General features: G+C 41.7%; 1 protein-coding gene across 1 annotated transcript in view; it reads left to right on the top strand.

Annotated features, from left to right (window-relative positions):
• Nucleotides 1-832: 832 nt before the first annotated feature.
• LOC140523202 (protein FAM78A-like) overlaps nucleotides 833-25,034 on the top strand; it is a 44,792-nt gene continuing 20,590 nt past the window's right edge. Inside the window, exon 1 of the mRNA XM_072638189.1 lies at nucleotides 833-1,099. Within this exon, the coding sequence (XP_072494290.1) occupies nucleotides 897-1,099 (203 nt within the window). The 5' untranslated portion in view covers nucleotides 833-896. The remainder of the gene's footprint in view (nucleotides 1,100-25,034) is intronic.

The raw sequence follows: 25,034 nt of genomic DNA on the forward strand, positions 1-25,034 counted from the left end.
GTTTCCTGGGCCGAGTTAGCTGGAGTGTGCTGACCAGAGCCGCACAGTTGCAAATGGGCTCCAGCCCCGATCACCGCTCCCTCCAGCCCGTTCTCTCTCTCTCTCTCTCTCTCTCTCTGACTGCTGCTGAGCGCCTTCACTGCACATGGGGGGCAGCAGCGGTGCAGAGGTGGAGGCAGCGGCGGCTGCAGCTGCTGCTGAGAAAGCGTACCGGGCTCTGCTGCTGCAGCCGCCACCGCCGCCGCCCTACCCCAGGCTTCATACCACTGCTGCCGCCGCCGCCGCCGCCGCCGCCGCCGCCGCCGCCTCCTCTCTTTCGAGGGGCGGGGGTCTCCGGCCAGGGGAGGGCACAACTCAGCTCCACGCCTCTTCCCTCCCCTCCCGGCCCGCGGCCAAGGTTCTGAAGCCGGCAGGGGCGCCAGCCTCCTCCTCCGAGGAGATCGTCCGCCCCGCGCCCAGCCCGGGAGGAGAAGGAGGAGGAGAAAGAGGAGAACGGCGGTGTGGGAGGGGGCGGGTGTCCAGGCAGCTCGGACCCCGCAGCAGGAGCAGGCAGCATCAAGAGGGGGAGGAGGGAGGAGGGGCAGGGCTTCCCTATAGGATGCCGGGCGGCGGTGGCTGCTCCCTCCTCCTCGTGCGCTGATCAGCTGGCGGGGAGACGTTGTGCCCGGCTTGGGGAGGGTGCAATTCGGGGTGTAGGTGGGCGGGCTGGGGGGGAGGGGGAGGGTGGGTGGGAGTTAGCATGCCAGCGTGACGGGTTCCCCCCAGTGCCTGCCCCGGCCCCAGCGCTGCCCCGCGCTACGCCGCGCCGGGGCTGGTGCCGGCACTGGGTAGCAGGATGGGCTGTATCCAGAGCATCACCTGCAAGGCGCGGATCCGGCGGGAGAACATCGTGGTATATGATGTTTGCGCCACCATCGACCAGTGCCCCTACGCTCATCGAAGAAAGCTCGCCCATCGTCTTGCGGTACAAGACCCCTTACTTCAAAGCCTCCGCCCGGGTGGTCATGCCCCCCATCCCCCGCAACGAGACCTGGGTAGTAGGCTGGATTCAAGCCTGCAACCAGATGGAGTTCTTCAACACGTACAGCGACCTGGGCATGTAAGCGAACATAAAAAGGAGAGAGAGAGAAAGGAAAAGAGAAAATCCCTAACAAAATTCTCTCTCTCTCTCTCTCTCTCTCTCTCTCTCTCTCTCTCTCTCTCTCTCTCTCTCTCTCTCTCTCTCTCTCTCTCTCTCTCTCTCTCCTCTTTCTAATCCTCCCTGCCGCCTCCTTTCCGCACCTCCCTCGTTCCTCTGCTTTTGTTTCAGTGACAGGGTGTGTAGGGAGGATCAGAGAAGCATTTTATTATTTTTAAAAAAACACGTAAAATCAAGTGAAATCGTGCAGAACAGAAAGGAAAGGGGAAGGCGGGGTTAGAAAAAGAGCGAAGCGCTTTCGTGGTGCCCTGGCGGGCTTGTTTGAAACGCGGTTACTATTCTGTGCGGGTGTCTCTGAATCATTTGGGGCTAATTCAAAAAGGGGTGAGGAAAAGAAGTGTCTAAAATATCAAATACTTGACCTCTCTGTACAAAATTCGACAGAAGGAGGAATAAGGTTATAACTCTTTGGCCTTTGTAATTTGGAGCTACAGGAGCAAGTGGTTAGTCTCCAAAGTGGGAATTTGAGGTTTCAGCCACTGCCCTTAACGTCTGAATTTGAATCCTAGATACCGGAGATTAGGGAGACTGGAAGGTTTTCCTTTCGTATATTTGACCGAACTGCATTTTCCTCAGGCTCTTAATAGAAATACCTAGCCCTGGACCAAGTCCCGGACAGTGGAGGAAACGAGTTTGGGACTGAGGAGTCTCAGGAGAGAATTAGCACAGTAGAGGATTGTTTGTTTGTTTATCAGTGTGAGAAACGGATGGTCCTTTTGTCTGTGGGGAGTGGGGTCGAGTGTCTTCTCTTTCTCTTCAAAACTTGCACAAGTTCTCCCAGAAAGTGTTTCCCAAACACCTGGCTCGGAAACCACTTTTCAGAGGAATCCAGGAGCTGTCCAACTTCATTCAGCAGTTCCCTTTCCCACGGCACTGGCCCTCAAGCTACTGCTGAGGGTTTGCAGTTGCTTAGAGTAACTCCGAGGTTTCTCAGCTGGTTGGGGAGTCAGGAAGGAGGCAGATTGTTCTTTTGGCTTTTTGAATTACTTTCTCATCTCTCTACCCCCACCCCCTTTTCTCAGAACACTTCTTTCAGAACCAGGGCTCTGAGTAGGTGGCAGATACACTGGTTAAAATGTTTTGGCTGCATTGTATCTGCGATTAAATTAATAAAAGCAACATCTGTGAAGCATGCTAATTATCTATGAGTCTTTAGGGCACCCCCCCCCACTTCCTGAAACTGAGCTTCTTTTACAAGGCATTTTCTTAAGAGGAAACATTTAGTAAACTACAGTAATCCCAAGGTATCAATAAAAGAGAGGGGGAGGAAAGACTCAGTTTAAAATGTCAAGATGCATTTTAAAAAAAAATATTTTGGACCCCTTTTGTTCATTTAAAAATCATAGGGATTACAAGATTTAGGTCAGGTAGGAATCTTTGAGGTCATCTAGGCCAATCCCCCTCATTTTACAGATGAGGAAACTGAGACCTCCTCCAAAATGAAATTAATTGTTCAAGGTCACAGAGATAGCATGTGACAGAACTGGGATCTATACCAAATTCTCCAGTTAAATACCAGCACTTCTACTTATAGACTTTTCTAAAAAAAAAAAAAAGAAAGAAAAGAAAGATTGATATAAGGTTATTGTTTTGTCTTACTTCCCAAAGCTTTTGTCTTTTTTTTTTCTTCTATTGCTCAACCAGCAAAACATGACACTTGAGAGGACTGGTTTATCTTGTACATGCTCAGATTCCTCCATTTCTCTGGGCACTGTGTCCTCTTCTATCTGGCAGGCAGCTGGGCTGTGAGAAATCTGGGGCTTATTATTTTGGGTGAATCATGCCACTAAAACATACACACACCCTCAAAAATGATGGTTTGTCTGAGTGCATGTGTCTCTTAAAACTGCTTTTAGAAATCTATTATTTTCAATCCAGTCAGAGCAAGCTGAAGACTGGGCAGGGGCCTGGTGAGCTCAGGGCTCTGATAGAAGAGTGCATAACCTTGCTCCTTTGTTTTTGGTGGTTCTTGCATGGGATGAATTGATGGGAACTCTCTGGATATATAATTTGTAGAATAAATAGGAATTTTGTAGGAAAAAAAACAGAGAACTAATGAGAGACTAGCTCTACTCTCATAAAGACTGTACCAATCCCTTTCATTCCAGAGAGACTTTAATGATATAGTCTTCCTACAGTTTCTTTTCCTCAAATAACTTGTGACTGGCCTTTATATTGTATTGACTTCTCAAAAATAATGGTATATGTTCATCTCTGTGGACATACATATATATGTGCACATCCATGTATGTGTATATATGCACATACATATATATGTGCACATCCATGTATGTGTATATATGCATATATTTCTCCTGAAGAGAAGCAAATTTGAGATTTAAAAAGAGGGTAAGAGAAGTTAAATTTACTTGAAACCAAGAGGCACCAATTCTACTCACAGAGTAACATTCAAATGAGCATGATAGATCTGAGCATCCTATGGCCCCCATCACACTCATGTTCCCTGAACCTTTTTCATTGAATTCTTGTTTTTGTCTAGAAGGGAATTAGACGTGTTGTTGTGATTGTTGTGTTGCCATTGTTATTGGCATTTTTAAATTCGCCTGTATATTAAGATTTCTGATGTGCTTGGAGGTTGATGTGGGACTCAAAAACATTTCACAGCAAGCTGCAAAATGAATTCATTGCTTGTAAAATGGTTTTCTTTTTTTTCTGTCACTCTACTCTCTTAAACACCCTTCTGAAAACACACAGTCAAGTGATTTGCCTTGAATTTTAGGGCCTCTTTTCAAATCTAAGTGCATTATAGATATGAGAGCTATAACACAAATTCATAGGTTTTATTGTTACCAGAAAACTTTGCCTGTGTCAATGGAGACTTTTCTGTGTAAAAAGAAACAATGAAATGGTAATTGACAGTGCATGAAACTCACTAACGTCTATTCCCTGTTAGGTCCATGTTAGCCAGCTCTATCCTGCGGGGAAAACCCCACAGGCAGATTTTCAACCCTGTATGATATTTATGTTATATTAAGCATGATACAGTAAAAGAGGATTTAAGCTGGGAAACTGCTTTTCAAGGATGATAAAAAAAGAACTGTGTCTAAGCACATCCTTCACCAGGGGAATATTTCCCAGCCAAAATTTCAAGAAAGCTATATCTATGTAGTGAAAGAAAAAAGCAAGTGATTTAATACCCAAGGATTGAAGTGAATTTCAGCATTCTTGAAGATGAAAGTTTCTAGGAGAGGTATTTGAACTGAGTGAGAGTAATATTTGTTATTTTCTACACCTAACTTTCCATTACTGGGGGTGGCAGAGTCATTCTTCTTTTTAATTTGCAATTTAGCCTTCTCTGATTACTATTAATTCAGACTTAAATAAACTGCCATAAAATATTCTCTAGGGGAAGAAAGGTTACAGGAACTTTCAATCAGCCAACAAATGTTTAGTGTGTGTTGGGCACAGTCAGTGTTGGATATATAAATCAGTATAAGATGTAGAACCTGGCATCTAAAAACTTACAATTTAGTTGGAGATATGACATATACATATGAACAGATAATTAGGAGACAAAACATTGAAAGAGAGAGAGAGAGAGAGAGAGAGAGAGAGAGAGAGAGAGAGAGAGAGAGAGAGAGAGAGAGAGAGAGAGAATCCAAGAATGAAGAGGTGGTAATCCTGCTGCTCTCTTCCCTGCCTATAACACATCTGCAGTATTGTGTCTAGTTCTAGTCACTGCATTTTAGGAAGAATATTGATAAACTCAAGGATGTTCAAAAGGAGATGATCAGGGTCTTATGTTCATGGCATACGGGGATTGGTTGAAGGAAATGGGGATGTTAAACCTGAAGAAGTAAAGACTAATGGAAGATGTGTTACCTGTCAAGTATTTGAGTATTTGAAGGGTTGTCGTGTGGAAGAACGTTATTATATTCTCTTTGGCTTCTGAGGGTAGAAGTAAATAAGAACAAGGGTTAAAAATGTGCAGAAAGGTGTAATGAAGTCCTTCCTATCAAAAAGTATAATCAGCCACCTTATGAAGTAGTGGGTTCAAGGTCTTTAAACAAAGAAAGACAAAATGACTATTTGGCTGCTACATGGCTATAGAGGGGACACTTTTTTTTGGTACAAGTAGACTAAATAACTTCTGAGATCCCTTCCAACTCTGAAAAATTCTGTGTAAAATATGATGAGACCTATGGATAGTACAGACTATAAATGCTGTTGGCATTCAGGGCAGAGAATGTTCACTGAAATGTAATGATCTGGGAAGGCTTGTAGAGTAGGTGAGGTACCATCCATGACTTGAAAAATATGTAAAACTAAGAACATTGGAGAAAAAGAGTGACGTTATTCTTAGTGAAGAAAATAGAATGTGTAAAAGTATTAAGGTAGAAATGTACAGATTTCTGTTTTGTTTTATTTATTGGTAGAGAGAGAGGAGAGAAATTGAGTGGCGTAGATTGAAGATGCAAATAGAAAGTTGGTTGATGCCAGATTGTAGAGGTCTTATGGTGATTCAGCCAGAAAGACAGAAGTTAAGCAGTGACTTTCTTAATAAGATTACAAATATAAAGGTTGCTATTGTAAAAACAATACAAGAAAATATTTATCTTGTTCACCCACAGGAAAATGATGTCCATAGGATAAGATATAGGATATAGTTATATGTATGAAGTCATAGGATTAAATCAGAGAATAGAGATGAGAGCTTTTGTGTGAAGTGGGTTTAAATCCCAGGTTCTTAACCTTGGGGTAAATAAATTCATTTTTATATTACTTTGATAACTGTCTTGCAATGTAATTCATTTCCTTTGTAATCCTATCATTTTATTGTCTGTATTTAAACACATATCCTAAGAAAGGGCTTATAGGTTTCACAGGAGTGCCAAAAGGGTCCATTATACACCAAAGAACCCTTGGTTTACAGAGAAGATCATCACAGAGTTGGTGTAATGTTCTTTTCAAATGATATTTTAAAACTCATAAAACAGGGATAGCTGTGGTATAACCCTATGTAGAGATAGGAGGAAAGTTAAAAATGCTGAATGATCTCTGACTCTCCAACCTTCTGAATAATCCCTCGATTCTTTAAGACTTCTTATTCCATGATGTTGACTTGTCTAAGCAAAATCTAACTGCAAATTACTGGCTACAGTTGGAGTAGGGATCAACTGCATGTCCTAGAGAGTTGTAAAATCATCTTAACCAGGGCATCTTCTTGATTAGTCATGAAGATAGAGTGAGTACTTAGGATTTCACCATTTTGTTAGAACATCTGCCAATTTAGAAAGTTTGGGGGCTTAATGGGACTTTGAAAACTAATTAAACTGAACATGCTTCCTCACTTCTCCTTCTAGAAGCAAGCTCTGTGCTTAAATCTTCCCTGGTTACATATACCCTCACTCTTGCTCTCTACTCCTCTCAAAATAACTTATTTGCCTACACCTGTGTCCAACTTATTCCCACCTCCAAAATTTTGTATATGTCATTTCCCCTGCCTAGCACACCTAAAGCCTAACTCTTGAAGAAAAAATATCTCTTCTTCAAAACTTGCTTCCCTTACATTATAGATGAGAGCTGGAAGAGATCATCTAGTATAACCCTCTCATTTTATGGATGAAGAAACTGAAAGCTAGAGAGGTTAAGTCATTTGCCCCAGGTCACAGGAAACAAATGGAAACATGAAGGTTTTCTAGAGTAACTCTAGCTACTCCAGCCACGCTTTGGGAACTCAGTATTTTATTCAGTGTGGTCAACTTTAATTGTCATAGGTTATAGATTTAGAGCTCAAAGGTAGCATAAAAACCATCTGCTCCAAGCTCATCATTTTTATTCTATGTTCAAACATGTATTCCTTTGTGAGATATCATCCATTGGGTTGTTTACTTCAGAGGCTCAGGAACTGATCCCTTTATCCTTAGTGGGATCTCAGTAAATATTATTTACTAGAAGCTACCCTATAGCCTGATCTGCTCTTGGATAGCATTCTGTATAGGATGGGTGTGTTTGGGACCCTCTTCCAAGAGATGTTTTACAGGAAATGATAGGTGGATTGACTTAGTCATATGACTTTCATCCCTAACACTTTGGTTATGGGTCAGATCCTAGTGTGTTCATATTTTTAAAGAAGAGTAAAGGAGGTTGCTCAAGTGAGTATTTGCATTCCCTACTGCAGCATAGAAAGGTTTCTTTTATCCCTCTGCTTGTACTGTTTACCTATCTGACTTAGCTTTAAATATGCTAGGCTGTTCTATGTGCTCATCATTCATCTGTGTGTCTTATGAGGATGTTAGCTCACCAGTGTAAAGGGACTGAGAATTCTGTTAGTGAGAGCAGGGCTTTACAACTAGGAAGTCTGGATTTGATTGTTGGTCATAAAGCTTCACAATTTGTAGGCCTTTTGTACCCCATCTCCATCTCTGACCACTGAACAGAGATCCTAAAGGAATATTGAAAGTAACTCCTCCTCTGGAAAAGATTGAGGACCCTCTCATGACACATGCAAGGTTTTGAGGTGACTACAAGGTGGGCACAGATGTAGGTAAATAAATTATCTTGAGGGGAGGGCATTCTATAGGAAGACAAGATAGTTTTGGACTAATTTTCACCCTATTACTGACCCACTTTCTGCCCTTGGGCAAAAGACTACTCCCTTGTCTTCTGATCATCCTCATTTCTCCAAAGGGGTGGGGGGGGGGGCAATGATGAGGATTAAATCTTCCCATTTTTTTTCACTCACACTTCAGCCTTTTTTAGGCTTTTTCACAAGCATCATTTTATTTCATCCTTTTAATAACCCTGTGTGGGATATAGAGTAACATTACTAGCTGCCTGTATTGAGGAGGAAACAGAAACTCAGATAGACACCTGAGGTGCATAGCTAGTAAGCATCAGGTGAATCTTGAACCCCAGTTGTCTGATTCCCAAGAGCAATGGTACTTTGAGTTCACTGGAGGTAAAGTATCGATGCTTGTCAGTGAATATGAAAGACATTAGACAAATGGACAAGAAGAGAAAAGGAATTGAGAATTGAAATGTGACAAACTCTATATGGAAGCCAGGATGACTGGTATTCCAAAACACAAGGGCTGGAGGGGACACATTCTTATGGACCACTAGATCAGAAGCTCTATGAGGGTATAGGATACTTTTAATATAAACTTGATATCTCCTCCAAGTCTATCAAAGTGCTCTGAACAATGTGGGCATTTAATAAATGTTTGAATTGAATTGAAGGAACCTTTGCAGAATAGCACACAAGAAATTATCTGTAATTTTCCAAGATAGCAATAAAAACAACAACAAAACTGATAGAATCAGGCCTGTGTCTGCAGAGGCATCATGTTACACAGGGCAGGGAAGCAATTGGCCTGATCTCAAGAAGACATCTGGAGGGAGCTCAGAAGATTAGTGGTACAGGGAAGGGGATGCAAAACCACTGCAGCCCATGTGAATAGCTTGTTTGGGCTGAAGTGGATGGATCATCATCCACTCTCATCATCCCAGCATGAGTAGGCAGGAAAGCCTGGCAGTCAGAGGCCTGGCAGTGGTCCTGCATGTACCACTTGCGGGGTTTAGTCAGCAGTGTCTAGAGGCCTCTAAGTAGGTCATCATATAGCCCATTTCTCCCCAACACCATTTCCCTCTCTACTCCATTCCACTCTTCTTCAGCTCCCTCTGACACCGATATGAAAAGTTCTACCAGATTCAAAAGGGTGCCTGCACTGAGTTGTAAGAGCTACAAGGCCAAGGAAGGTTACCCGGTGATTCATGAGCTTATCATTGTGAGAAGAGTAAGCACAGTGGCCACATGCTCATCTTTTTGAGCACTTTTCCTACTACAGAGGCTGGGCTACTGAGGGGCTTCAATGCCTTTTACTTGGTTTTTATTGCACTAAAACAGACAAAACACTAGAGTCCATCATCTATAGTTTTCCCCTCCCACTACACCCCACAGGAAATAACATGCTGATTATTTTTAAAATTCACTAGCCCAAAGCTTCAGGTTTGCTTGGGGGTATTGGGAGAGGAGGAGAAAAAAGAGAAAAGTTGTCACCCTTCTTTGTTGTCCAGTCATGTCCAACTTTTCGTGACCACGTTTACAATTTTCTTGTCAAAGATATTGGAGTAGTTTGCTGTTTCCTTCTCCAGCTCATTTTGCAGATGAGGAAACTGAGGAAAACAGTTAAGTGATGTGCTTAGGGTCACCCAACTCGTAAATATTTGAGGATGGATTTGAACTCAGGAAGGTGAGTCTTCCTGACTCCAGGCCCAGCACCCTATCCTCCATGCCACCTAGCTGCCCCAGTCACTCTCCTACAAGTAAAGAAAGGGAATAAGCATTTGTACAGTGCATCCAATGTGCTAGGGGCTGTGTTAAGTGCTCTACAAATACTACCTCATTTGATCCTAACAATTCTTGGACATAAGTACTCTTATTACTCCCATTTTACAGTTGAGGAAACAGACAGCAGAGGTTGAGTGACCTGTGCAGGGTAACGCAGCTAGTAAGCATCTGAGGTTTAATTTAAACTTTGTTCTTCCTAAGTCCAGGTCCAGTGCTCTACATACTGAGCCACCTAGCTGCTCTCTAAATCATTTGTTTAGTGCATATTTTTGTGCCACACAATTAACAGTATTCTATCCACTGCCATTAGTGAGTGTCTTTTTAACCAGTCAGTGAGCTCACTAGGTTATGTCCCTGAAACACTTCAGATCCCTTCTACTAAGGGATTAAGAGCTAGTCCCAAGGGAGGAATTAACTTTATAACAGCAGAAATGGCAAGCTTAATACATATGGGGAATGTAAAGTGAGATTTCTGGAAGAAAACCTTCCTATTTGAGTTGTCCCCAAATGGAAAGCGCTGTTTTGTTTTGTTTTTTTTAATAGTAGTGAATTTCTTATGACTGGATGTATGTAAGAAGAGTCTGAATACTTCCTTGACAGAGATGTTGTACAGGGAGATTCATGCTTTAGTTAGGGGGTAGATCATATAACCCCTAAAGTCCCTTTCAGTTGTTAAGATTCTAGAATGAGGAGGGCTGAGGTGGACATCCTTTGAGGAGCTGTGAAATTCATTTCCCTGAGAGTGAAATAGAAATGATCCCTAATCCTTTTGCCCCCAGAAACAAAATGAGAAAAATTGTCTGGTCCAAGTCAATTAGAGTGAATATAACAATAAACAAACCCCATCCGACTTCCCAGTTGTTTGCCCAAAACCAGGTCTGGTTACTGCTCATTTCATAAAGAGGGGAGTGTGAGATCTACTTTCTCTCCTAAAAATAACACTACTACATCTGTTGAGAACTCCAGGCAGTTCTGCATTCCCAAGGACAATCTACAGGACCTGGGTCAGGTTCTCTGCTGAGGACTGCAGCCCATGATAACAGTTAAGAAGCAGGTATTTGTAATCTCTGTCTACTCTTCTACTTCCTTCTATTTCTTACATCAGATGGAGATGACAGTGATATTAGGAATCTCTTCCTCTCAAGTATATTCCCTGAAAAGGAATTCTTTAATATACTTGGTCCATCTATCATAGCTGATGTTTTTTTACAGAGTGTTCCAAAAGTCTTCATGCAGTTTTAAATCTTAAAGGCTTTGAGGTTTGCTCAGCAGACACTTTACAATTAGTATCTCATTTAAGCCTCTCATAACCACCAGGCATACTAAGTATTATAGGATTGCTATCTCTCTTTTACAGATGATGAAACTGAGGCTGACAGGTTGAAGTGATTTACCCCCGTCGTCCAAGAGCCAGTAAGTGTTAGGGATAGAATTTAAAACCAAGTCTCATTTCTCTATGTCACCCAAAGAATTTTCTGTTATATCAGCCCGTCTCAAGTAATTAGTAAGTCATGGCCAATCACCGACTATGTGCCTAATTCTATGCTAGGTGCATCCTAGTATCCTAGTATCTCTTCTTTCTCCTCCCCCCATACTCTCTAATCAGTGAGATAGACTAATTTCCATGAGAAAAGGTAGTATATAATAGGAATGAAGGGAATGAAGAAGATAAGGAAGGAAGGAAGGAAGGAAGGAAGGAAGGAAGGAAGGAAGGAAGGGAGGAAAGAAGCATTTATTAAGCACTTAATATATGCCAAACACTGTGCTAAGTGCTTTGCACTTTTGATAAGGAGATAATAATGCCTTTTCTTTGTAAGGATTAAAAAAAAAATTTAGAAGATCTGTGTTTTTATAAGTGTGGAAGGTTCCCTCACCAGGGCAGATAACAACCCACTCAGATAAGTCCTACAAAGTTACCTAGAGCATATAGACATTCAGTGATTATGCAGGATCACGCAGCCAGTAAATGTCAGTCAAGATTTGAATGCAGGTCCGTCACAACCGTGAATCTAGCACTCTATTAACTATACCAGGCTGTCTTTTTATATAACTGGCATTTCATAATTTTCAAAGTGTTTTCCATTTATCATCTCCTTTATCCTCACAACAACCCTATACGGTCATTTTCCCAAAGCCAAAGGAAATTAAGTGATTTTCTTAAGTTCACACAGTAAGTCCCTGGCAAGATTAGAAGAGAAGAAAAATGGAATAAGCATTTCTGTGCCTCCCACTTCATGCCAGGCAGTACACTAAGCACTTTACAAATAATATTTCATTTAATCCTCACAACAACCCAGGGAGATAGCTGCTATTATGATCCTCATTTTACAGTTGAGGAAACTGAGGCAAACAGAGGTGAAGAAACTTGCCTGGGGTCACAAAGCCTAGTAAGTGTGTGAGTCTGGATTTGAGCTCAGATATTCTTGACTCCAAGTCCAGTACTCTATCCTAGAGCCTAGAACCAGAACTCAGGTCTCCAGACTCAGTCCAGAATGCTTTCTACCATAAAGTACTGATTACTCAGTACAGATGCAAAGTACAAAAGGAGCTATGCAATTTGGACCTGGAATAAGTCTTATTCTAGTCCAAGGGATGAGATAACTGAGGCCTAGCAAAGTTGTGAGATGCCCTCAACTTGGCACAGGTGGTAAATAATGGAGCCAAGAGTTAGAGAAAGGAGGGAACCATAGTAAGGGTCTATCTACTGCACCATGAAGGGAAAGTTTCTTGTTAATGGTCACACAGAAAATTACTGGAAGAGACAGGACAGAACCCCAGCCCTCCTCACTACCATCTTAGAGCACTCTCCTCCATCCTGCACTGCCTAAGGATGTCCTAGGGGAGTCTAGGGATCAATGCCAAGACTTTGATCCTACCCAAATAATGGAGAAAACCCAGGAACAAAGTGATGTGGACATGGCTAATTTTTAGCTTTCCCTACTGTCTTATCTGGATGGCCAATTAATGAAATCAAGGTTATGGGATCAGTCCCCAGCTGGGCTAGCTAGCTTTGCTCTATTCTCCTGGCCTCCATCTGTGCCCCCACCCAATGCTGACCACCTGTCTCACAAGTATGTATCCTGGATAACGGTGTGTGAGCCTCAGAATCCATTATCAGTAGGAGAATTAAGAGTATCACCTGTGGCATCTGATGGTGAGAGATGGGAAGGGACTGATAAGAATGCTGAAATGGGCTGTAGATATTTGGGCTGCCAGATGTTTAAAAATAAATCAGTGATGCCATTGTTCTCTAGTGGCACATGATTGAGAGGTGCGGGGGCCAAGACTGGAAAGCTTCTGGTATTCTCCATCTCCCATGGCCTGACCTTTCAGAACTGACTAGCATGTGTCTGCTGCTGTAGCACTCAGGCCGTCAGAGCTCTGGTTAATTCAAGGCCATAAATTGGCCATCGTCCATCAGGTGGGGCTTTGGGTCTAGGGAGGAACACAAAGGTCAAAGGAAGGCATGGCTTTGGGGATTGAATGGTGAAGGCAAAGGGCTTGGCAACACAAGGAATGTCAAAAGTTTGATTAGCTTTTGATAAATCGAAGCCAGGAACACTTAAGCTTAAATGGCCCCCAAGCGTTATGGGGGCTGTCCAGAAGTATGGGGAGCAGAAGGATTGTTAGGTCCTTGAAAGCAGGAACCTCCCTTTCTATCTCTCTTCCCAACAGCAATGAGAACACATTATAAATGCGAGTTACTGCTGAGGCCAGAGCTTCCCAAATGTTAAACCTATAAAACAAGACCAGAGAGATGTAGTTAGTAGAAATAATACTAGGTCAAGGGTCAATGATTTCATTCAAGTGGGTATTCCTTCCAAGCCTTATAAGATGGCCTCATGCATTGCTGTGGCCAGAAGAACTTACCATCTGGTGCTTGACCTTCTGGTGTGAAACCTCTCTGAACTGAACTAGGCTGGTCCTTAGAAGACTAACAGACAGAGAGATCTGCTCAACAATCAACTACTGGGTGCATCATCAATGCCTTTACAACTTTATAGGAGTTGCCAGAGATTGTGTTAGCCTGGCATGATCTTTAAAAATCCAGGGTCATCTCCACACCACATTGAGCATAAGAACAATGCTTTTGTGGAAAAATTATTATTATTAATATCCATTTTATAACAGTTTAGAATTCACAAAGTAATTTACGTATATTATAGCATTTCATCCTCTCAGCAACCTTGTGAGACAGTACAAAGCATTAGTCCCTATTTAACAGAAATGGAAATTTAGGCTCAGGCTGGGAGAATAGCTTGTTGAAGATCACACAGAGAGTGAGTGGAAGGGACAGCACAGAACCATAGGCCTCCTAACTGCCAGCCTAGAGTACTCTCCTCTGTCCTGCACTGCTAAGAAAGTCCTAAGGGAGTCTGGGAATGAATGCCAAAACTCTGATCCTACTCAAATAGTGGAAGAAACCAAGGAATAAAGTGATGTGGAAATGGCTGGTTTTTAGCTTTCTGTTCTGTGGCTTGTCTGGGTAGTTGAGATGATCAGCCTACCCTGGTAATGAAGGCAAGGTTATGGGATCAGTCCCTAGCAGGGCTAGTCAGCTTTGCTCTGTTCTCCTGGTCTCCATCTTCCCCTAGTGCTGACCACCTGTCTCACAAGTGTATGCTCTTGACTACGTAATGGATTGGTTGAGATGGCGAAAATGACTTTGTATCCATCCATCAGTACTGCTGGAAAATGGTTGATAGCAAATCATGAGCCCCCATCATTGCTGCCTCCATTATTATTAATGTAAAAGATACAAGGCAATATTTCTTCTGTCAAGATATCCTTGATGGTATTCAAGAGCTCAGGTATGGGTTCCTTTCTCTGCTATAGAAATGCTGCCTGCTGGGTTGGGTGAATTTAGCCTTTGCTACAGCTCAGTTCTTTTCTCAGAGGAGATAATCCCACTGAAGCTGCCTCCTAGGTGACTTATGAAATAGGATTCTGTTTCTGAGAGCAAGGGACTATGGGTATGCATGTTACTTATAAATAATTACCTCTGTAACCTAATCAAGTGCCCCCATCCAAGGTGAATTAGCAGAGCACTTTCCTCTCAAGTCTAAGTTATTGAGTAAAATTCTCAGTGTGATGCCCTGCCTCCCTCTCCCACGATGCCCACAGGAATGTGGGGCAATGGAATGAGTACTGTACTGGGTACCAATTGAATAGGTTTGGGATTAGATATTTAGTTGGTCTGTGACTTTGAACAAGGCCTTCTTAATCTTATTTTTTCTCATCTGTAAAATGGGGTCAGTAATACTTGTGCTTTGTCTCTCACAGGGCTGCAGTGAGTAAACCACATTGTAAGGAAATATGGAATTTAAATGGAATATGTAAATATTGCTGTTTTTATGACTGTCGTTACCACAGCCTAGATTGAGAAGAGACTGAACTATACTTCCTCCCTCCTCCCCCAGGATGGGCACTTCTAAAACACTGAAGATTTTCCAGGATCCATTTATTTTTTTTCTTAGGTCCTTTTTAGAATCTAGGTTTCTAATAGGATCTGGTGTGCTGGGGGAGGGGAAGTGGAGAAATAAAGAGGAGATTGGGTACTAGGCTTTTTAGAAATAAGCCCTATGGATTTGCCTGTTTGTAGATGAGCTATCTCCCTATGAAAAAAAGGGCTCAGGGTGCCAGCAGATGACAGCAATCATTGACTGATACTCACTATATCCAGTCATTGGGTGAATGTTGACAACTTTTTGAATCTCCCAAGACAGTAACCATGTGATGATGGCCGTTTAAAAAATGTGTGAAATGCTTCCTCCCTGATTATTTATTTGCTGTGGGTCCAGGCATTTGAGGAGAGATGAATGGCATGAGCGGGGAAATGTGATGCTTTAACAACAGGATACTGCAGGCAGCCAGGACTGCCCCTTCTCAGCAGCACACAAAGTGCAACCCAGGTCAAGTCCGGTGATCCCTGGCTAGTTGCCAAGGGAAGGAGGGGCATAGAAGGAGATGCAGGTTCCCAAAGTCCGTCAGCAGTGATTAGAGGAAAGGAGAGTTGATCCCAGGAGATACATGTCACAGATGGCAGAAAATAGAATGGCAAGGAGGGGGAATAAAGGAAATGAAGGGGGGAGAGGCATAGAAAGAAAGGCACAAAGAAAAAATAAAGAGATTTGGGTCCTAAACTAGCTGAATAAGAAAGCTACTCTATCATCTTCACTCCCACCTCCTACCAAAATGCTGATGGTGCACTTTAGGGTCTGGCAGACCCCCGTCTCCCAGAAAAAAGATAGTTTAATGGCCTATGGCAGCTATGACAGAAATGAAATCCAAGCAGTGTCACAAATGACAGATTGTGAAGGGGCCAGATGCCCCCTCCCCTGACAGGATGGGCTCAGCTGAGAGATCTCTCTAAGAGAACAGATGGAGAGGAGGGGGAATCAGAGGGGATTCCCTAGCAGCAGCATGGCCTTTTTCTCCTTGAGTTGTCACTTTTATTTGGGTTTCTCATTCCCCTTTCCCTGGCTTTTTTTTTAATTTAAGAAAATTCAACTTATGGCTGTAGACTGATTATGCGATTTCTGATCGCCTCAAAATCGTGGGGGAAAGAGAGGACAGAGCAGATCGATGTTACCAAGCAATTATCTCTGTCCTCTCTTAGTTCCCATTTCTCTCCTAAAGAAACTGTAGAGGAAGGACTAGGTTTGATGGGGTCACATTCTCATTAATCTTTTAATGGAGGGAACAATAATATTTCATATGTGCGTAGTGTCTAAGGTCTACAAACTTTGCTAATAATTGTAATGAGGTTATAAAGTAGTGCAGGAGTATTCCCATTTACTAGATGAGAAAACCAAGGCTTAAATAAAGGAAGTAACTTGTCCACTGTCACATGACTAGGTAAATGTCAGTGCAGGAACTGGAAACCAAGTCTCCTAAAACCAAATTCAGAATTCTTTCCCCTCTACCCTGAAGAGATAGAAGGTAAGAAATAAACTTTTAACTTTAATTTTTTAATTATGAACTCAAATACAAAACGACAAAAAAGAGAACATTTATTTCCACGTACAGAGCACAACACAAAAGAGGATTAAATATAAAACTATAAATGTCCACTCCACACTGTTTGCTTTTTTGGAAAAACTGTGTAATAAACACTACACATCATTTTCAAAGCCACCCTATTTTTCTGGGCTTCTTTTTCTTTTCTTTTGTTCTGTGCTGTGTACTTTTTATTTTTTTCTCCCTCTCTCCCCACCCCACCCTAGAGACCATCAGACACAAATACACACACACACACACACACACACACACACACAATTTTTACTCCAGGACTACTTGCCTTCCTCTGCTTTCTGGGTAATGGTTTGGAACTAAAAGATGTGGGTTCAGATCATAACTTTGTCACCTGGTAGCTGTAAGTCCTTAGACAAGTCACTTACATTCTCTCTGTGTGTCCTCATCTATCAAAATGAGGATTAACTTTCACATAGATTCGTCATGAAAATCAAATAAGTTGATGTTTGTAACATCTTTTATGAACCTTAAATAAATTAATCAATCAACAAGTATTTACTACATGGGAAACACAATGCTAGAATCTAGGGGTACAAAGACAAAAATGAAATTATTTCTACCCAAGGACCTTGCATTGTCTCTGAAGAAACCAAAAACATAAGTAAATACAGTCATTTCAGGGGGCACTAGCAACTGAGGTGATCAAGATAAAAAAAACTTGTATAGGGAATGTTTCAAGAAACAAGGATTTATTAAGAACCTACTATGTGCCCAGTGTTGTGCTAAGTGCTTTACAGATAGCTCGTTTGATCCTCACAACAACCTTGGGGAGGAGGTATTGTTATTGTTATCCACAGTTTACAGTTGAGGAAACTGAGGCAGACAACTGTTAAGTGACTTGCCCAGGATAACACGATCAGTAAGTATCTGAAGTTGGATTTGAACTCAGGTCTTCCTGAGTCCAGGCCAGTGTTCTACCCACTGCAGACTATTTGCATTCTGCAGAAGTTTCGTCAACCATGGCTATTTGAAATATGGAGCTTCCTGGGAATCTGGAGGATGGGAAAGTGAAATGACTTGCTTAGGGTCACACAGTTAATAAGAAAGAGAGCTTCTGAACTTCTAGGAAGAATAGGTTTATTTAAGATAGTGCACATCACTTTTATAGGAAATCAATTCAGAGAATTGGATTTTAAAAAAAAACACCTTTCCTCTGGGAACATAGAGAATGACACAATCTAATAGAAATATTCTTCAGAAGGAAGGGACACATTTTTCAAAGTCAGTATCCCTTTCCCAGTGTTAAACAGGGAACATAAAGGGTGTTGCCATGAGAATGAATTAATTGGCCAAGAGACTTATCCATAAGCCCACCTTCTCCTCCTGGGTTCCATCAAAGATCTGACCTGCCGCCACTTACCCCATTGTTCAGTGTTTCCATTAAGATGAACGACTCATCCTCTCCCCAGTCCTATTGCTGTCATCCACCAATCTCTAAGATACTTTTGCGCCTTCCTCCATGGCCAGTACCTGGCTCACAGTATTCTCCCCTACTCAATCTCCTTCTAACATCCTCAGGGACTTTTAGCACTCCTGTTGATAAATGACCCTCCTCACACTCTAGCCTCAGAGTTCCCAGATCTCTTCGACTTCATAGCTACATTGCAAGGTACTTGGGTCCAAGGATATTGTATCTAATTCACATTTGTATCCTCTGCCCTGTACCCCTCCCACTCCAATGCCAGCACAGTGCTTCTGATAACAAAGGTGTTTAAGAAATGTTTGAATTGGATTGAATTGAAAAATGAATCTCGGCTTCCATTGTCTTTGGGGAATCAAGAGATGAGGAGCGAAGGGTAGAATCCTCTTTGAACTGAGAAAACTGGGGAAAGCAAAAAATTAAAATCCTCCAGTAACCTTTTTGAAAAGGTAACTTTTGCTGATGAACGGATAAATCTGGGAGGACACTATTTTTCTCCCAGATAAAAACAGACCAGTGGGAAGGTTGGCAAAAGATTTAATATATTTGGAGCATGGAGTAATCAAAATGTATAAGTTTTTTTTGTCAAAATGTCCATCTGTTCTTGGAGGAGGATACAGGATCATTGGATCCTGAGAATTCATTGCAAACCCCACTTCTCTGAACTTTGGCTAACCTCTTACCCTCCCCCAGTCCACAGAGCCTCAGTTTCCTAAAACATAAAATCAAGGGATTGTATTTGATAGTAATCTTTTCTAGATATGTGATTCTAAAGAAAGTTTGACACTTTTGACTTCTATTTTTTTTTTTTTTGGTATACCAACCTGTATCCCAAAATGTAGTTTTGTCCCATTCAGTTAATCAAACATATTAGATACTTACTAGCTTCAAGGCCAAAGTGACCCAATCCTTACCTTCAAGGGATTTACATCTACTATGGGGGTGGGGTGGGATAGAGGATGTCTGAAATCCAACATGTATGACGCTAAGGCAGAATGGTCTGGAAGCAAAAACAAGACCAGAAAAAATATTCTAGAAGAACTTAATGGTAATAAGAGACAGCCTTTATATAGCACTTTAAAGTTTATAAGGCACTTTGCATTTATTATTTCAATTGTTCCTATAACAACCCTGGGAGAGAAGTGCTGTTGTTATTCTTCTTTTACCAATGGGGAAACTGAGGCAGAGAGGTTAAATGATTTATTGAGGATCACACAGTTCTCTGAGGCAGGATTGAAATTCAGGTCTTTCTGATTCCAAATCCACCTCTGTCAATGACACCATTTAGCTGTTCTCAGTCTGATCCAGTTCAGAAGACAATGTTTTCTTCTGAGGCCATCAAGGAATGGTTTATGTCAGAGAACACATCTCCGACATGCAAAATTGCAAACGCAAATCCAAGGGGGCAGTAGATGCCATGACTCTTTATTCTATGGAGATGAGAAATAACTGGTGATCTTTGTGCTAAAGTCTTTGGGGTATTTGAATGGATCAATGAATATTTAATAAGCATTCACTATATATGTGAAGTCGTACTAGGGACTGTGGGAAATGCAAAGAATAACAGACAGAGACCCTGACCTCAGGGAACTGACAGTCAACCTGAGAAAACAAGATAGATTACATGTATAAAGATAGCTAAGAATGTCAGATTAAACTGGTAAATACCCAATAAAGCAACAGAGAAGGCACACAAAAGGGACTTAATCCAGGTCTAAGTGGACCTTGAAGATCATTATGAAACCCCATCACCTGGTATTTCCCATCTTAGCCTCCTTCACTTAGCTGTCAAATCAATCATCCTAAAGCATAGGACTGATTCCCATCCCAATCCAATCCAATAAATTTTTATTAAGTGCAGACAATATGCCAGGCACCATGCTAACCATTAGGGTACAATTAATAAAAAGATAGTCCCTACCCTCAACAGGCTTATATTCTAATGAGGGAAACATCATACCAAAGGAAACAGGAAAGGAGGGCAGGAGGGTACCCAGTGCTGGGCAATTTTGTTCTGAGGGGTTGAAACCAGGCAGGGCAGCAGATGCAAAATAGAATGATCTGAGAATTCATTTTCTGCCCCCTCAATAAAGGAAGGCATTGGGAGGAGTTTGGCACTCAGCCATCCAAACAGAAGGGCAGAGGAGGCTGAGAGAGGTGGGGTCAATCAAGGCTTGAGTTAGCATATCACCCCCCTATTCACCAAATTCCAGTGGCTCCCTATTACCTCCAGAATCAAATATAAAATCCTCTGTTTGACTCTTAAAATCTTTCATAACCTGACCCTTCTCCTTCTTTCCAGTCTTCTCATGTCTTACTCTCTCTACCCACTGGGCAATCCAGTAACACTGATGTCCTGGCTTTTCTCTGGCATTTTCACTGGCTGTCCCCCATGCCTGGAATTCTCTCTGTCTTCATCTCTGCCTCCTGGCTTCCTTCAAGTCCCAGCTAATATCCCACATTCTAAGAAAAACCTTTCCTGATACTCCCTTAAAGAAATTGCCTTCCTTATGCTATTATCTTTATCTTGTATATACATCAGTTGTCCAATGTCTCCCCCATTAGACTCCTCGAGAACAGGGATCGTTTTGTGCCTTTTTTGTATCCTTAGAGTTTAGCACAGTGCCTGGCATCTAACAGTAGATATGTAATAAATGTTTGTTGACTGACTAACCCCCAGCCTACTTTTCTTCAAGTTAAAGATCTTCCAATTTTTAAATTTTCCTTAAAGGTTCCAACTCTATAATCAAAGCAATCTTCACTTAAACCAATGTCAATCTGTGTTTTCCACCTCCCCTTGAGAGTTCCAGCTTAGAATTTTATGTGGCATGGTAAGAAGAAAAGTACCTGACCAGGGCTGAAGATGATGGGGGAAATGTCCCTGTGGTTCCTACATGCTGTGCTCCCATTTACACAGCATTTATCCCAGTTGGTGTGCAGACTTTTTTCTTTTTTAATCTATAGAACTACACTGCTGACTCATGGCCAGCTGGTTACCCACCATACTCTCTGGACCTTTTTCTGCCATGCCTGCATATAGCTAGCCCTTCCTGGTCCTCTAATTCAGCTGATGGTTTTTCTGTCTCTATATCTACAACCTCACAGTTGTCATTAATGAGCTCCCAGTATGGCACTTTCTGACCTCTCTGCTATTTATTGAAATAACTTCTGATCACATATTATCTTCCAAGATATAACCTAGAATAAAGGGAAGAGTTTGAAAAATGAAAGACCTTAGATCAATCATTTCATTTCTAGGCCTCAGTATCCTTACCTGTAAACTAGGAATAATGGTACTTGGCTTCAATGAGATAACATATGGAAAGCTCATTGTAACCAAGTCTTTATGTCATCTAATCTTACCAGTCCTGTGAGTTAGGCGTTACTCATTCATATTTTGCAGAAAAGAGAGGGGCCAAGTAACTAGTTGAGAGTTACACAGTTAGTTGGTATGTAAAGTGGAATTTTAAAATCAGATCTTCTCAGGGCCAAATAGGTGCACATTGGATAGAATATCAGCTCTGGAGTCAGGAGGATCTGAGTTCAAATTTAGGCTCAGTCACTAGCTGTCTGACCCTGGGCAAGTCACTTAATCTCAATTACCTTGCCCAAAACAAAACAAAATCTCAGGTCTTCTGACCAGACTGATGTTCAAGTCATTTTGGAACTACAGCCATTGAATGGCAATAGTGCAAAGACCACTCCTCTAAGCTGAAAACGTCAAGACACAGGTAGCCTTGTTGGGTGAAATAGAAATGGGGAACCACATGCTCCATACCAAGGATGCCAGCACTAGCTCTGCTGTAGCTACCAGTCAGCTAGGTAACCTATAGCATTTAAGCAAGACCATGCCCAGTTAAGGAGGAGCTCTCATCCGTCCAACAACACCTCATAAATTCTCTTATGACAGGTCTCTGAGTCACTGCCCTGAGTTCTTCATTTGGGTGTCAGCTTACTGTTAGGCAGATGGGGACAAAAACCTTTTGATAGGAGGGTTTACATGGTGTTAGGCCACATCTGGGGTCCAGTTTTCAGTAATGATTTTCAGCTAGGTAGCAAAATCATGCCTGGCTTGAGTTTCCTTCTTATATGGAAAGCATGGTGGCCATATTTCTCAGAGCCAGAAGACCTCATTCAAATTAAAGGCTCTGCCACATACTGGTTTGAGAGCTTGAGCATTCAGAGCCTCCATATCCAAATGAGTATTGTCTTAATCAAACCAAGACCTGGGAAAACCTTAACTTAAAAAGGCCAAGCTCTCCAACTGCATCCGGGGCCATCTTCAGTCATCCTGATCTATATCTGTCCATTGGCTCTGCTACATCTGCTATATCTATATGTGCTCCAGATGGCTCTGGAGGAGATAGTGAGGCTGGTGACTTTCCACAGTCCTTCCTCACTTAAATCCTATTCGTTTGCAAGTCATGGCATCACCTTCCTGACATCATGATCCTTTGGAGAATGAAGGACAAACAGCAATAAAATCTTCATCCCCAAATTATAGATCAATCAATAAATAAGAATTTATTAAACATCTACTATGTGTGCTAAATGCTGGGGCCATGAGAATAAAAATAAAAAGTGATACAAAAGCAAAAGTGAAAAAATCTATGCTCTCAAGGCAAAAAGGAAACAGTCCTTGCTATCCACTACATCTAACAAGTGAGGACAACAGGTACATATACCAGTATGTACACAATAGAGGTGATTTGGTTGCAAGGCACTATCAGTTGGGCAGGACAGGAAAGGTTGTTTATGTAAGGCAGTACCTGCTCTGAGCCTTGATGGCATCTTAGCATCCCTGTGACCAGAAAGAACTAAAAAGTTCATTCCAGTCATAAGGAACACCAATCCAAAAGTCATAGAGATGAGAATGAGAAGCAGCATGGTATAGTAAAGAGAGGGTCAGCCTTGGTGCCCTTAAGACCTGAGTTCAAGTAGTGCCATTTGGTTTTTGCCCAAGTCACTCAAATACTCAGTGACCTGAGCAACAATCAACAGACTGTCCTTGGGCAAGTCATTTCACTTCTGAACCTCATTTTCTCCTTATGTAAAATGAGAGGATTGGACTAAATGATCTCCAACGTATCTTCCAACTCTAAGTTACAGTTGAACATTGCTCTGTATCTACAGAGGAGTTTCCACACTGGAGTTCCCCCTGCCCCCCAAACCCCAAAATCCAAGGTCCAGAGCAAGAAAAAATGGGAGAGGGGGAAGGAAGAAGTAATAATATTGATACTAAATAGTTTGCCCATGCCTCCAAGTTTTTGTACAAAAAATGCTTTGCCAGCTGCAAAGTACATTTATAAATGTGACCTATTATTTTTATTATATGTGGTATTCAATGACTCTTATCAGAGGGATGCTAAAAAGCACTTTGAGCAGTTGGTGCCTCCTTTCCTTCCTCCCTCCACCTTTTAGACAGATGAATGTCCTATTATTCTTTAGTCCCTTTCTTCTTCTCAAGTTGAAATATCCTCTTTCCTTTTGAAAGTCCTACCAAAATGCTGATGGTATCATCTGCTGCCAGCAAGCATAATACCCTGATGAAAGCAGGATGTTAGGGCCATCTTTGAGATTTTTGTCATTCAGAAAAAATGAGATGGGGGTAGGTGGTGATGGAGTAAAGACACAACTCATATGGGCACCGTTATTACCATCAAGAGGCATCATGATATAGTGATTGGAGAAGTTGACCTCCATGTCAGTAAAGCCTACATTCAAATCTGGCTTCTGATACATACTGGGTGGGTGACCTTGGACTAGTCACTTAACATCTCAATGCCCCCCAGGTAACTCTGTGAGATAAACAGCTTCAGGCCAACCTGCCTAGGTGAAAGAAATTTCCTACACCAATGAAATCACAGGTCTCATCCTAAAGCAGTAATAATGACAATACCTATTTCCATGGAATTTTATATTTTTAAGTGTTTTACTCATAACAATCCTGTAAGGTCAGGTAATGTATCATTATCTGTCTTCCAGGGAAGGAAACTCAAGCTCTAAGAGGTTGAATGTCTTGATCAGATAGTGACAGAGTAAGATTTGAACTCAGGTCCTCTCATTCCAAGTCTTATAATCTCGCTGCTAGGTCTCACTACTCCCCAACTCCCTAGGGGCTTCCTCACACATTGTCCTTGTCAGAGACAGCATCCTGAGCCAATCCATCATAACCTCTCTTATGTTCTAATGCAGTACCCAAATAAGTTCACCCTTGTTCTGAAGGGCTGTCCATAGAGTAGACAATCAGATCCTTGGGAGGATAGCATCATAGGATTTGAGAGCTGGAAGAGACCTAGAATATGATCTAGAAAGATTCCTTTATCTTACATGGGAAGAAACTGAGGCACAGAGAGGGAAAATGACTTGCTTTCATCATGATTATCCCCAAATTTGGGGGCCATTGTTTACCCTTTTCCATCTGTGCTAACCTGATACTTTTAAGAGGATAAAGAAGATTCAGGAGCTTATTTTTACAGACATCCAAACTGATGCCGGAGTTTCTTCTTTTTGTTTTTTGAAAGAACTCACAATTCTAAATATCATATGTGGTGGGAAGGGGTGAGGAGGGTGAATTCATTTTTAAATGAATAAGTGGTGGGTGGTAAGGCTGGAGATCACTAGATTTACCAATCAATCAATAAGTATTTTTTAAACATCTACTATGTACCAGGCACTGGGAGTTCAAAAACAGTCAAAATATTTTTTCTCTGCCCTCAAAGAGCTTATAATATAATGGGGGAGACAATAGGCAAACAAATACATAAAAAGCAAGCTATACACAGAATAAATAGGAAATAATTAACAGAGGGAAAGTATTGGAACAGAAGGGTTGGGGCAGGCTTCTAATAAAAGAGGATATTTTATTTGGAACTTAAAGTAAGCCAGAGAAGGAATACAGTGACGAAGAAAGAAGATAAAAAAAGATGTTTCCAAAGGGAAACGAGATCTCATCTCTGAGAGCTTCCATTGGCTGCCTCCTTGTATATTACTTCGGTTTAAAGTGTTCGGGTTTGTTTGTTTTTTAACGTGCAGCTGAGATTTTTTTCCCCCTGAGGAAAGATGTT

Source organism: Notamacropus eugenii, chromosome 2, assembly GCF_028372415.1.
Source record: "Notamacropus eugenii isolate mMacEug1 chromosome 2, mMacEug1.pri_v2, whole genome shotgun sequence".
NCBI classification, from domain to species: domain Eukaryota; kingdom Metazoa; phylum Chordata; class Mammalia; order Diprotodontia; family Macropodidae; genus Notamacropus; species Notamacropus eugenii.